General features: G+C 39.1%; 1 protein-coding gene across 1 annotated transcript; it reads left to right on the top strand.

Annotated features, from left to right (window-relative positions):
- Positions 1 to 4,903: 4,903 nt before the first annotated feature.
- On the top strand, positions 4,904 to 15,108 carry LOC115416493 (cyclin-G2-like). The gene is given in 10 exon segments (XM_030130271.1): positions 4,904 to 5,092; positions 5,647 to 5,791; positions 7,135 to 7,378; positions 9,064 to 9,142; positions 9,228 to 9,326; positions 10,625 to 10,686; positions 10,688 to 10,764; positions 10,767 to 10,799; positions 10,802 to 10,820; positions 14,819 to 15,108. Coding segments are annotated over 10 exon segments (981 nt in total). The 5' UTR covers positions 4,904 to 4,987; the 3' UTR covers positions 14,937 to 15,108.
- The last annotated feature ends 793 nt before the right edge of the window (positions 15,109 to 15,901 follow it).

The following is a 15,901-nucleotide window of genomic DNA, read 5'->3' as shown; positions in this document are numbered from 1 at the left end:
AGGACATTTTCTACGGAAGCGTATTGCATTCACACAAAAAATAAAAATTCGGCTGTGTTTTCACAAGACAATTATCTTGTTAATTTCGGAAAAACAGCTGAATTTTTTTTTTTTTCGTGTGAATGCAATACGCTTCTGTACATTTCATTAAGTAAAAACAAAAAAAAAACATCTGAAAAACTGTGTCATTATACTGTTTACAATCAAAGCAATTATGTAATATAACAAAACCAAAACTTTTACTTACCGGGTCTCAGGAGGATATAAATTCAAGTTTTCATACATTTTACAATCTACATTAACCGTACACAGAGCTCAGTTAAATCTGAATTATGATTATTCTATACAGATCAGAAATCATGTGGTATTTCATAAAGCAGACATCATGGAACAAATTCAGTTTTGTATGAGACGACAAACCGTAAAGGAAAATATATCAAACAGACACATGTCAGACAACACGTTCAAACAAATTCAGAGAATTTAAAGATTTTTCTAAACAAAGTCCTTGTTGTTTGGTCAAATCATTATGTTTTGAGACGAAATGAAAAATGGCAAATAACTAATAGTTTTGGAAAATCTTACATCAGTAATGTGAGAAGTTTATGAATATAACCTTCGTGACTGGAATAAATAAAGGCTGGACAGGTATCATCACTGACCCAATTTAGCCACTTAACCCTTTCAATGCATACTGATGACTACAGTGGACAGTTCTTCCTCAGCTGTTCTCTTGTATATTCACAGATTTGTTGTTTTAGTTCCATATCAGCCAACACAGTGAACACTTATGCACCATCCAATACACTGACATTCCTACAGTTACTGTAACTTTCCTGTTCTTCATAAACCTGATCTGGCACTAACATATTCGAGTGTAAATCAATTGCTTGTAATTGTTATTAGACTGTAATTAACAAGCTTTTTTTTAAACAAAATGTTGAGGTTTTTTTTGCACATTATCGCCAGGAAGTGAGTAATAACTAGTATTATTGTATGTTAAAATGTGAGAAAACATTAGACTAGGCTGCATTAAAAATGTTTTTATTCATAGTTTTTCATGCTGTTTATCACTAAATACGCTTCTTTGCTTCAAAAATTAAATGCATGGTGTCCAGCTGCGCAGACATTTTTGCAACTCCATGAAAATGCACTGTTTTTCTTCCCTTTGCATGGCCTACATTCCACTGTGTACATATCTTACATTTTACTGTCTATATTCTATATTTTTATTCTGTTATGTTAAACTGTGGGAGCAAATGCAACAACGTTTCTTTCTGTATAGCTTGTACATCTGAATGACAGTAAAGTCTGTTTAAGTCTAAGTCTCAAATAGGTTCTTAAAAAATGTAATCACTTTTTTAATGCCTGAAGGAATAAAATACTCATAAAACCCTCTCATATTTCATGCATGAAAGGGTTGATATATATAAATACAATGAATTATATGATATGCAGTTGAAAAATCACCTTCTTTGCAGAACATATGGAATCAAATGCACCAGTTTAGACCAGGGGTCTGCAACCCTGGTCCTGGACAGCCACTATCCTGCATGTTTAGATGGATCCCTCTTCCAACATACCTGATTTAAATGATATCCATCAAGCTCTGCAGAAACCCTGATAACGACTGTCAGGTGTGTTGGAAGAGGGAAACACCTAAAACATGCAGGATTGTGGCTCTCCAGACCAGGGTTGCAGACCCCTGAGTTAGACTGTGTGTTGTGTTAAGGCTGTGGTTCCTCTTTATCAGGATTGGATAGAGGCTCATTAGTCCAGGTCCAGAGGAGTCAACACAGAGCTCTGAAACCAATTTCATGACCTACAGTAATCTCAAAGAACACCAGAGTGGAATGGCTCAACGTGACATTAAAACAGGAAGTAGTGGTAAAAAAAAAAAAAAAAAAAAAAAAAAGCTGATTCTACAAACATCATGAGTGTTGTTGTTTTTTCCTTATAGTGAAATCATAAAATTCAGTCACGTGTTTACTGCGTATTATCTGTCTCACAGTGTTTTACAAAATTCTGTTAATCTGCATCTGAAAACATGTCAGAAAAATGATAGATAGATAGATAGATAGATAGATAGATAGATAGATAGATAGATAGATAGATAGATAGATAGATAGATAGATAGATAGATAGATAGATAGATAGATAGATAGATAGATAGATAGATGCATTTTATTTATTCCAAACTGGACGCAGGAGTATGACACACATTCAGTAACAATAATGTAATGTAAAGAGAACAGTTTTATCCAAGAACAGTGGTGTATTAGGTTAAATGTGTAGAAAATGGGAATATTCCTTGAGGTATTTCAGATTTGTACAGGAATAGGTTAGGGTAATCCAATAAAAGCACCTAGTTCCACATATACACATTGCATATGATGTTAGTTTCCTAAAAGTACATGTTGAGACATTTGTGATTTTTTTTTTTCTGCCACATTGAATTCCACCTGATTCACTTCCTCATTAGAATGATACCTCTGTTCTGTCCTTTATTGTGTTTTTCATATACATCTCTGACTCCATAGTGATTTCTTTACGACTGTACATGTAATAACTTGTGCCGCGGATAGCACACCCTCAGTCGGACTGTATGTATTGTTATTTAAATGTGCGGATATTATTTATTAAACACAATCTGTTGAAAACAAACATAAAACACTACGTAATGCTAAACTTGAGTCCGCCCCCTCAGCCGCTGTGAGCCAATCAAAACTTCTCATTTTGGGCGGACTATTTGAACGTTCCACAGTGCAACGTTCTGATTGGCTCACACCAACATCAGTCACTGGGGGATCGTCTCTTAGAAGACACGGAGCGTTTTACGACTTTTGTGTTTTAATCTGTCCATTACGGTTTAGGTGTTGACTATACATCGCGACGTTTTGGACTTTACCGGTAAAAACAACAGAAAACGACACCCGAACGGGACATTTACGCTCTTATTTGAACCGTGGAAGGCGAAAGACGGCGAGCTCGAGACCACCAAACCCCCGGGCGCTGATTGGCTGTTGCCGAGTGACGTAGACTGTGTACGTGAGAGCCGTGAACAATCAACAAAAGAGAGAAAAAGAGAAAGAGGGCAGGAAAATAGAAGCAGAAGAAAACAGAGATGTGGAATTAAGACGCATTACAGGTACGGAAAAACCTGTGGAGGGTCACATTTAGACTAGATTTTACACTAACCTTTGTTTGTGGTGTATTATTTCACCGGTGCGGCTTTATTTAAGCTTATTAAGAAAGAAAAATGGAATAAAAGACCAAAGTGAACGGCTGACAGACCGACGTAAATTCAGACGAAATTAACTTAACATTATGTTTTAACAACGATACACTGAATTTACTAAACAGATTTCGACAGAGTAACGTTTTAAAATCGTATTTAATTGTTTAAATCTTCAGTTGTATTGGTCTACTTGACTCTTTGTGAAGAAAACACAAGACGCTGGTGTTTAGTTCCATTATTGACATTATTTTCCCATTAAATCCTGTCGCTTTTCGCCTTTAAAATATTAAATTCTGTTATTTTCATTAGTTTTCACGTCCAGTGGAGCTGAAGATGTTTTTTTCTTGTTGGTTTCCCTTGGATCTTATTTTATCCGAGCTGTTTTTTTAAAACACGGTTAATTTCACACAAAGACAACTTTGACACATATTTAATAAACGGATACTGTGGTTTTCTGTGGCAGCTGTGTGTTTTGGTGTCGGTGACATTGTATAACAGTAATTTGGTGGGTTTTTTTGGACCTTTAACGTCTTAGGAATGACAAACCGGCCCCTCCCCCCCTCCTCCGGCCCAGAGGATTTAAAGCAGAGCCAGTTGTTAGCTTTAGCTTTAGCTAGCTGCGGTTAGCATCGGCTCCCAGCTCCAGGATATAAACTACACAGCTGCTCTAACCGTGTAGTTCATGTTTTTGTGTGGTTTATTTTGGGGCTGTTTATTAACGGATCGGACTATGGTAACGGGGTAGGTTTTTGGGTCAGGGGAGACAGGAAACCCGACACCGGAGCCCAGCTGAGGGAAGTGGGCTGGGCTTCGAGCCGAGACCCGTTAGCAACACAACAGCCTCCACAGCCGAGTATGAGCCAAAAAATCCATTTAATGATATTAAAGGCTGAAATAAACACTAGAGGCAGGATTCAGTAAGCAGGGAGTCTGGATTCATACCGAAAATGTAAAAAAAAAAAAAAAAAGCGTTTTAATCTTGTGTTTATTTGGTTTTTGTGCCATTAGTGGTGGTCTCCTTTCATTTCAATCCCTTAAAATCTGTATCATTGTGTAAAAACTGTTGAAATACAACAAATTCTCAATAATGATCTTGGATCCATTTATCAAAAACCGAAAATAGTGAATTCTATCAGTGAACACAAGTCCACTTAAAAATAGCACATTTATAGTTTGATAACTATTGAATAACAATGCAATATTTATTGTTCAATAGTTATAACAATAAAATCCACTATTTTTACATAGACTTGAGTTCATATAGTTCATATACATACTGATACTGTAGCTATTGTGTACTTATATTTTGTCCATTTTTCACTCTACATTTAGCTCTATTCTTATTTTTCTGTCATAAATGTTTATTCTATTCTCTTATTTTCAGTTTTTGTAATTTTATATTTATTCTTGTTTCTGAAGGATTGGTGTTTTATTAATTGTGTTGCACTGACTGGGGTTATACTCCTGATTTTATTGAACACACAATGACAGTAAAATCTATTCTATTCTATAATTGACTGTATTAATAACTCACAAATGTATGACTTGACCACAGTGCCAGTTTGTAGCTTCATTCCTGATTTAAAGAAGGAAAATTGGGTCAAAAGTATAAATAAAATCACTCAGTTGAGTGTGTCGGTGTGTGTTCCCGTCTATAAAATCCCAATGTTGTGTGATTTCCTGTGTTGCAGTGAAGATACTGTGGTTTAAGACAAAGCAGACGTTCCTTCCTCCAGTGCCAGTCGAGACATGGATGCCTTCAAGCTGATGAAGGAGCTGAAGACCAACTATGAGCAGGAGGTTTACTACCTGCCCAAAGAGGCCGGTCTGAGCCTCATTGAGTCCACCACACAGGTGAGGAAAAAAAAAAAAAAAACACACGAGAATATGTGCCATGGTTTTATTTTCACTTTGAATTTGTTTTCGGTTTGTTTCTTGGTGTTATCTGGGGTGAGATTCAGAAAGTATCATTATAAAGGCAACAACATTAACAACATTATTGAATAAAATGTGTTTATTCAGAACACATGAACCATCCACAAACACAATGTAAGCATGTAACAATAAGAAATGTATAAAAGGTAAAAACTAAACATTTTCTGTGTAATTTCAGTGTGATGAGTTCAGGAAACACCCAGCTGCACCTTCATTGTTACCACCTCAAACGTCTTTATTGGTGTTTACAGAAATATTCTGTAAAAATCCTCCAAATGAAACAAAGGCAGTGAATGCATTCTCTGATTTACTTTGTCCACATTAAGGCTGTCCCTTGTAATTAAGTAAACTATCTGTGGATTATCAAAGTACTGGCAGTAATGTCTTATTTTGTGCAAATCTCCCACTTGTGTGTATGTAGTGATACTCTCAAATAAAAGTGGGTTAATCAACAGAAATGACCTTTTCCACAGGACGACAGTCGGATCTCAGCCAAGTGCAGAGATGCCAAAGTGGAGGACTTATGGAGTCTGACCAGCTTCTTCGGTTACAGCGCCCAGACCTTCGTCCTGGCAGTGAACCTGCTGGACAGATTCCTGGCCATGATGAGGGTGAGACACACACACACATCCGACCGACAAGACCGCACACATTCAGCTTTCACTTTGACATTTTTAACTGGCTCAAGGTGTCCTGAAAACAACCAGATCCTAGAAAACAAACAAAACATTCAGCAATGTGTGACACTTCACAGCATGAGTGATTTAAAAGGCCTGTTTTACCCCCATGCATCAGGTGGAGGTAAAGGTCTGGTTTGGTTTTATGGCAGCTACAAGGCACTGGAATTTAACACAATATGTAAAAGGAATAAAGAGTGAATGCACCTGAAAATGTCAAAGGGTGTAACAAAAAACAAATGACAAATGTCACATGTTTCATTCACCTCAAGTATAACTTCAAAATAACTTCACTTTAAATCACAGGTCAAACATGCGGCCCGGGGGCCAAATCTGGCCCACCAAAGGATCCAATCTGGCCCGTAGGATGGATTTGTGAAATACAAAAATTATACTTAAGATATTAACAATCGCAGATGTCAAAATCATTTTAATTCAGATTCCACATACAGACCAATTAGATATCACATAGGTCAGAACCAGTAAAATACTATCATATTAAACCTATAAACAATGAAAACAGCAGATTTTCTCTTTGTTTAGTGTAAAAAATAAAATTACATGAAAATGTTTATATTAAAAACTGTTTTTTACGAAAAATGTGAATAACTTGAAATGTCTTAAGGTACGTGAATGCAATTTAACCAATATTCTGCCTGTTATTAAATGTTTTGTGTATTTGTAATTGTAATGTCAGTTGTAACGCACATGTGTAAATGATAAACTGATAATCTGAGGTATAATATTGTTTTTCTTAAGACGTTTCCAGTTATTCATGTTATTCAGATTTTTAGATGTAAACATTATCATAATTTAATGTGACTTTTTCACTGTTATTATTTTACTGGTCTGGCCCACTGGAGATCATATTGGGCTGAATGTGGAACTGAGCTAAAATGAGTTTGACAGCCCTGATTTAAAATATCACACACAAGAAAAAGTATAAAATGTAAAAAAAAAACAAACAAAAACTTACAATAGAGGATTACACTTCATTTCACATTTAATTATTATCTGCATCTACAGCCCAAACCTGAGTATGTGTTATTGGTCCAGTCAACAGGCGTGTGTTGAGGACACTTAATTAAAACTTAATTAACACTTTAGAAAAGGCTTTTCCATTTTTACAGACTTTAGGATAAAATGACAGTCATATTTTCAGACAGATGAGTTGAGTTGCAGTTGCTTGAGGTTAGTTCGTTATCTTCGTCCCTTCAAATAAACGGTGCGTGTGCGTTCATCCGGTGGTTCTGTAACCATGGCGACCTCCTCCCTCAGATCCAGCCCAAAACCTGTCCTGCGTCAGCCTCAGCTGCCTCCACATGGCCGCCAAAGTGACGGAGGAGGAGTGTAACCTGACGCCCACCGACGAGCTGATCCGCATCGGACAGTGTCGCTTCACCGTGTCCGACCTGGGCCGCATGGAGAAGATCATCGCAGAGAAGCTGGACTTCAAGTCCAGAGCCGTCACCGCCTTAACCTTCCTGCATCTGTACCATCAGATCGCACAGTCGCACTGCACCGAGCGGTAAGAAGAGACACACACAAACACACACTTTAATACACACTGCACCGAGCAGTAAGAAGAGACACACACAAACACACACTTTAATACACACTGCACCGAGCTGTAAGAAGAGACACAAATAAACACACACTTTAATACACACACTAGAACACACACTGCACCGAGCGGTAAGAAGCAACACCAGGACACAAAGGCTGCAGTTCACACTCACAAACACACACAGGACCACACACTTTAATACACACTTTAACAACACACACTGGAGCACACACCAACACATTTAACACACTTTAACAAACAACACACTTTAAACCACACTTACAACGCACACAAAAAACTTCTACACACTTAAAATGCACACAAACACACTTTTACACACTTTAACACACAACACACATTAAAACACAAAAACATGTTAAAACACTTTAACACACAAACACACTTTAAACCATACTTAAAACGCACACAAACACACTTTTACACACTTTAAACCAACCTTTAACACACTTGAACACATTGACACACACTTGAAGGCTCCGCTCAGTCCCGTGGGTCCAGTTTGTCTTGGTTTGCGTAGATGCTGTTTTTGATCGTTGTGTTTATTTTCTTGTGTACACTCTTTCTGTTGTACGATCTATTCAACCTTTATTTGTGTTCAAATCACATTTTATTAATGTCGTGCCAAATCATAACAAAAGTTATCTTGTGATGCTTTACATATCCAGTTGTTGTTTGTGTTCCTCTAAATGAAGCAAGTGAATTTGGTCCCAAACTGGGACCAGACCCACTGAATGGGGGTCATTAATGGGAGTGGAGCTGGTTCAGATACAACCATGTCCACACAGTTCAGCTCAGTTGGTTTTGATCCGACTCCTCCTGATGCGGCTCAAACTGGGCCAAGGGTCCAAAGTCCACTGATACTGTTTACTGTGTGACTCTTACATAAGGCTGGACCTGAACAGTGTTTCTGATCTGCTGCACCGACAACAACAACAACAACAACAACACCTCCCAGACCACGGTCCTCAAGAAGGCTGTTAGAAAATATTGGTTCTGCAATATATCACGATATTTCATTTCACAACATTAAAAAGTACTGTATGGATATTTTTGGATATTTATTCAAATGCTGACATGGTGGAGGTTCATTTATGCTTTTTTTTGGTTTTCTTTATTGTTTATGTCTTATTTATTATTATTTAACACTGTTTTATTAAATCCTAAAAGCACTTTTACTGTCTGAGAAGCAGATGTTTGTTCCTTTGTTGGGATTGAACTAAAATGTTCTGATGTTAGTTATGATCTAACTAGAGCTGAAACGATTAATCGACTCAAAGTGATCATAAAAAATCATTTGACCACAGTTCTCCTGAATCTTCAGCTTTGTTTCCTTCATTTCTCTGCTGTTAAACATTGGTTCCACAGTTGTGTTTCACACGGACATTTATTGTGACGCACAAAGAAGCTTCAGTTCAGGAAAACTGCAATAGAATATTTCCCTTCAATCAGTTTGAGTCGATTAATCGAATCGGGGATTTTTTGCATTCGCTTCAAGCACCTAATCAGTTAATTGGTTGCAGCTCCAGAACTAATAGAATATTGTCGGTATGGTGTGTATCATCAGATTCTTGCTGATACACATGCACAGTCCTGAACAGCTGATACATTTATTATTGTCTCCACAGGACAGAGACTCTGAGTCTGGACAAACTGGAGGCTCAGCTCAAAGCCTGTCTGTGTCGGATCTCCTTCTCTAAAGCCAAGGTAGAGCCGGGGTCAGAGGTCACACATCCACAGGTAAAGGTGACGCTAAGCTACGCTAAGCTAACAGTCCTGTGTGTGTTTGCAGCCGTCCGTCCTGGCCTTGTCTCTGCTGAGGCAGGACATCGAAGCCGTCTGCTCAGAGGACCTGCTGGAGATCACCTGCCACATCCAGAGACACCTGAAGGTAACACCATCCCAGAGACACCGCACCATCCTCACAAAAACACCGTAAACACACCAGCCACGGCTTCTGCCTTTGTATCCAAACACGAAAGCTGAGACTTTGAGGCGAGACGTTCATCTGAGAAACCCTACTGCAACCAGAGGGCAGTGAACACAACACGGCACATTAGAGACACCCTACTGCAACCAAAGGGCAGTGAACACAACACGGCACATTAGAGTCCCATTAGAAACAGGAGAAGGAGGCGTTCACTTCCCCTGCTGCAGAAGTCTGGGTTTTTTTTAAGCTGTGATTATGTAACCTGCTCCTGCGGCCCAAACATGAGCAGTGGCGTTTAAATGCTCACAGTTACGGTAGGATTTCCAACAACTGAGATTTTTTTTAACAAGTCGTGGCTTAAATTTGAGGTGAAGGGGTTTAAGTAAGTCAAAACAGGTGTAGTTTGTTCTTCAATAGCTGTTGTCGTAAACTTACGAGACATGTTACAAGGAGTAAAAACAGTAAAACATGTCAAATCTAACTGTCCAGGGGCTGACAGACTGTTCTCATGCATCATCGTTCAGTCCACCCATCTGTGTTTAACCCTTAGATGCATAAATGGGTCAAAATGACCCACTGACGTTTTATTGTAATGAAAATGTATTACTTCATACTCCAGGTATTCATCAAAAAACATTACTGACATCATGCCATTTAAAATTTTAATTGACCTTTTATAAATTCAGTGAAATTGTAGTTTGTGTTTCCTACCCCAGGCGTCCATATTTGGGTCCAAATGACCCACCTTCATTTACAATAGAATTACATCTGAACCTTTGATTCATTCAGCAGTAAAACTACAGGACTCACTCAGTGGATTTGGACAGTGTTCTATTACTTATTTTTATTACATACTACATAACTTAGATTTAAATTTTTCAAAATATAATTATATATTTTTTTAATTGATAAAAATGAAAAAAAAATTCAAACGTGAAATCATTCTTTTGTGGATGAAAATATAACACAAATAATTATTTATACTGTGAAAAAATGGCCCACGTGTCCTAAAAACACCCTGGTCCTTTTGACCCTTTTTTGGGTCCACACACTCTGGTGTCAAAGGGTTAAATGTTCTGACATTGGACTGGTTTCCTGTTTGGTTTTTTTTTGGGTCAGGTCGTGTTTGTCCTTAAAAACGGTGTCAGCTTCAGCGGTTACATGAACGTTAACCCGGTTTCCTTAAAGTTCACCTGGTTTCTGTTTACACCAAACAAAGACGGGGCCGTTTCTAACCGTTCTAATCGTCTGCGTTTCAGATCGCTGAGGCGGAGCTGCTGCTGTGGAGCGAACGCGTGGCCCAGTGTCTGTCCGACTACGCCGCCTGAATGCATCAAACCAAACCACCGCAGGCTGCAGTGGGTGGTGTCCCGCAGGACCGCCCAGAACCTGCACAGCTACAGGATGTCCCTGAACTACCCACCATCCCAGAGGGCTGCTGGACGAGAGCGAGAGGTCAGAGACAAACACACACACAAAGTCAAAGGTTATTTCATCTTTTTCTCCAGTGGAAAATGCGATGTGAGGGGGCGTTCGTGTCCATTTTTCAAGTTCGTAACTGGTATTTTCCATAAATCCCATAGCACGTGAAGGCAGCACTAGAACATGCGATTCCTATAAACATCTGCATTTTGTGTTTTTGACCCGTGGAAACATCTGCTCCGTTAGTGTCCTCCATATTGGATAAAAACCCACCTGACCACCTGACCAGGGACACAACTGCTCCGACTAAGACACAGGTGTCAAACATGTGGCCTGGGGGCCAAACTTGGCTCACCAAAGCGTCCAATCCGGCCCGCGGGCTGAATTTGTGAAATGCAAAAATTACACTGAAGATATTAACAATCATGGTGTCAAAGTCATTTTAATTCAGGTTCCACATACAGACACACACAGTGGGTCAGAACCAGTAAAATATTATAATAACCTATAAATAATGACAACCCCAAATGTTCTCTTTGTTTTTTTTGGTGAAAAAAAGTAAAGTTAATTGAAAATGTTTACATTACCAAACTGTACTTTTATAAAAATGTGAATAACCTGAACAAATATGAACAAATGGAAATGTCTTTAGAAAAGTACATGCAATCTGACCAATATTCTGCCTGTTACTAAATGTTTTGTGTGACTGTAACGCACATGTGTAAATGATAAACTGAGGCAGAATATTGTTCAAATTGCACTTGTTTTTCTTAAGACAGTTCAAGTTGTTGATGTTATTCAGATTTTTAAGGAAACTTTGTCGATGTAAACCTGATCATAATAGAATTTTCCTTTTTTCACTGGTATTCTTTTACTGGTTCGGCCCACTGCAGATCAAATTGGGCTGAATGTGGAACTGAACGAACATGAGTTTGACAGAACTGGACTCAGTGGATGCGTCTGACCTTTGACCCCTGTGGTGTCCAGGCTCAGGTCATCTGTAACTGCTGCTGAAGTACCTGTCTGACCTTTGACCCCTGTGGTGTCAGTGTTCAGGTCATCTGTACCCAGTGCTAAAGTACCCGTCCACTGGGTGAAACTTCAGACACTCAGCTGTGATTTCACTTTCATCATCAGGTGAAATCATGTGACAGTCTGGAAAATACGGACTGTCCTGAAAGCACCTGAGGCCTTTAAAGTCAGAGTTTCAGACACGCCCCATGTGTCAGCGAACGCACCTCAGACAAACACAGCGAAGGCAGCGTTACCTCAGCCGCTCAACAGTGCCTCGTCGTCACTTCTTACAGTGTTGTAACATGTCACGCCCCGCCCCCTCCAGCCGGGGCCTCTCGTATCTCCCACAGAGCATGATGGGACATCTGTGCACATCAGTGGTCACGTCTCACACACGGCGGTTTCCATGACGTCACGCCACACCTCGGCTTTATGCAACACAGCTTCTGCAGTGGAAGCAGAACTGACGCAAAAAAACAGGAACATCTGTTCCAACGAAAAACAGCTGATCTGAAACGTGAACATGTGACTCAGCTGACGATTAATGACGACTGAATCGAGCTGTGACGCACTCTACACTTATCCTTTCTGTGTGAACACCCTTCTAACTTCTGCTCTAAAATTAAAAAAATATATCAGATCTAAAAGTAATGAAAAAATAATATAACATCTCTAAATGTAATGACATATTTTGAACATGACCTTTGTAATTTAGAATTTGTTGTAAATTTGATCATTTTATTTGGAAAATTTCATATACACAAAAATAAATATACCAAAATTCACCCAAATTTTAAAATCTTCCTATTGGAATTTGAAAAATATATTAAATCTTTAAACTTTATCTTTAACAAAAAAAAGCTCTTGCACCCTGACAATTTATGAACAATTCTTTAAAATAGACTGAACTCTCAGATGTAGTTATTTATTTTGTTAGATAGGTTATCTTATTTATTTTTTACTATTTGTCCATTCTATTTCTTTAAATCTATCCATTATTTTCTTAAATTTAGTTGTTAACTGCTTTTTCTTCATGACATCTTGATGGTTGTGTGTTAAATTTATATATCTTGTATACCCAAATATTTTCAATAAAGTTGGAAAAAAAAGAGCTGTGCAAACGAGCCGCTCTAAACTCAGCGTCTGTCGCAGGCTTTTCCTGCAGGAACATGAAATGATGCATTCAGGGTCTGAAACATCAGCTCTGTCTGTTCACACTTGAGTTCAACTGGACTGTGTTTAAGCCGAGTTTGAACCGTCAGCCACAAACTGAGCATTCACTCAGGTTTGGGTCAGGAATTCTGTTTTTATTTAGGTTCGTTAAGTCACAATTATTCAGTAAAAAGAAAGAAACAGCGGTAAATACCAGGGCTGTGTATCAGCAAGAATCTGGAGATACAATTCAAATCACAATACTATCACAATATCATGATACTGTTAAAAAGACAGTTTTTTGTTTTTTCTTTTTTTTTTTTTAATGATTTCCTGGAAGAACTGAATTCCAGCAGAAATCTGCCCAAATACTAAAACACATCTGTATTTGATCCCAACAGGATCTAATGTTCTATCACAAATGTTCAAACTGTGTTCAAACTGAAATTGTGTTTTCCAGACATTCCAGTTTCAGATCCTGTTCAAATGTTCAGATTCTATTAGTTCACAACTAACATCAGAACAGGATTTGAGTTCAATCCAAACAGATGAACTCCCATCTGCCTCTCAGACAGAAAAAAGTGCTTTTAGGACGATTCAAAGAACCATTATTTAATGAACGAGTGTTAAACACTAATAAATAAAATATAAACAATAAAAAACCAAAAAAACTACAATGAACCCCACATTATCTGTATTTGAATAAATACCTAACAAGAAAAAACTCAGAGCGCAGACCTCCACCAAGACAGAGCCCCCCCCCCCCCCCACCACACACCAAAATGTAATCATGTCTTCCTTGCCAGTATCAACATTTACTGAAAATTTCATGAAAATCCATCCATACCTTCTTGAGTTATCTTGCTAACAAACAAATAACACACACGCACACAAAGCAAAGTGATCACAATACCTCCTGGTGGAGGTAAAATTATCAATACAGTATTGTGAAATGAAATATTGCGATACATTGCAGAGCAGGCCTGGGTATCATGGCCAATTTCCATAGTTGATTCGATTTCGATTCATAAGGTTCTGAATCGACTAATCACGATTTGATTTGATTCGATTCAGTATTAATTGAATGATTCAGATGAAGTTAGTGATACCAAAGTACAATTTTGAGTTGTAACCTGATGATGTGACTCCTGCAGTCATGCAACACATCAATACTGGGATCAATATTGACATTAGAAAGGAAATAAATGTGACATTAGAGCAGAAGGAGCTGAATCTGCTCTGAACTAATGAACATGTCCATGTTTCTCCAGTGGAGCAGAACAGACGTCTGCATCATCTGTATTCTGTTTTATGGCTGATGGATGCTACTCATGGGGGGGGGGGGCTCGGTCAGGGTTACACTCTTATTGTTGGTCGGGGGTGGGGGGGTGGGGTGGCGTAGCGGTCGGACATTGCTGCTTTACTCTTCCTCTACCTCCATACTCAGCTATAGGTGATAGTCTGGATCCAAGTTATTATTCCAAGAACGTCCGGCTTCTGCCACTCACCTCGGAGAACCTCCGGGCGTCCACTTTTCCCCACCCTTCCACCGCGTCTTTTCTGCGCCAGAGCCGCCACGACCGAGACCAAGACTTCCTCAGGGGTTCGCAGGCGGAGCCACCCGTGCTTCTGCGTACTCCTGGTCCTGCTCTGAAAAATCGATCTCATCCACTATTAATCGATTACGCAAAATTAAATCAAATTCGATCTGAGATCAATTAAATGGATTTTTTCCCCAGCCTTATTGCAGAACCAGTATTTTCTAACAGCCCTTCTTCTTAACACACGAGCAGCTGTTCTTCGGTTTCAGAGCGTCTTCTGGTCGGCTCAGTTTCGGTTTAACACGTTTTCCGTTTTCCCAACAGTGAGGACTCGTGTGAGGACATGCTGAGTTCGGGGGAGGAGTCTCTGAGCTCGTCTCTGGGCAGCGACGCAGAAGGACGCTTCTTCCCTCTGCACCTCCGACGCCAAAAACGCCGCTGAGGACGCCTGAACCGGTCCGGTGGCCCCGCCCCCTCTCCTCTTCTATTTTAACCTGTCTTTAATTTATTTGTGTCCGAGCGCCGGCGGCCAACCGCACAAAGGCCGGCAGCTCCAGGACTGTGGTAGAGTTAGTCTGTGGGTGCATGTGGGCGTCACATTCCAGGACTGGAGCGCTGAAACACTGGTGGTTTCTGGGCCGTTGAGGAGCCGGTGTTTCTGTGAACGCTGAGTACGACCCAGTTCAAGATCAGACCGTTTCCTGTTAATTTGCACACGTTTGTTTCTGTTTTTCCTGTTGAAGTGTTAACGGTCGACTGGTGTTGGTGGATGTGTCTGTGACTCTGGTGTTGGTGGAAAAGTTGCCAATTTTTAGGACGTAGCTTCCAAATGTTCAGAATGTTAATGGAACAAAAGTAACTCTGACCAAGTGTCAAAAAAAAGAAAAAGTCTAAAAAATGTCAAACTGTAAAATGTTCATCGAAAAACATGGGTTAAAGTGTAAAGTATGTACAAAAAAAACTCATGTTAATAGTTCTTTGTAGATATTAAGTTATTTATTCCTTTTGTCACCTGTACTGAAAAAAAACCTCTTATAAAAATCTTATTTTTAACCTGTGGTGTGTGTTTTATTTTCGGAAACCATCTAGTCATTCATGGACAGTTCTAGTATCCCTCCGCAGAGTAAAGTAGTCCCAGGTTCACAGATGGTTTTAAAGCCAAAACAGAAACACAAGGACTGGACACATGAGACCAGGGGGGTCCAACATGAGGCCTGTGGGCCAGAACCGGCCCCCCCAGAGTCCAAAGCCTCCAACAGGACAAAAACATTAACTGAAGGAGTGAACTAAAGAAGCGTTCACACAAAAAAGTAAAATTTGGCTGTTTTTCCAAATTAACAAGATAATTATCTCATAAAAACAGAGCTGAATTTTTATTTTGTTCATAAAACAGTAAAATAAGTAAAA

This window comes from Sphaeramia orbicularis, unplaced genomic scaffold (genome assembly GCF_902148855.1).
Source record: "Sphaeramia orbicularis unplaced genomic scaffold, fSphaOr1.1, whole genome shotgun sequence".
Taxonomy (NCBI): Eukaryota; Metazoa; Chordata; class Actinopteri; order Kurtiformes; family Apogonidae; genus Sphaeramia; species Sphaeramia orbicularis.
Note: the sequence above shows the minus strand (reverse complement) of the source record. Positions and strands in the feature narration are given on the sequence as shown.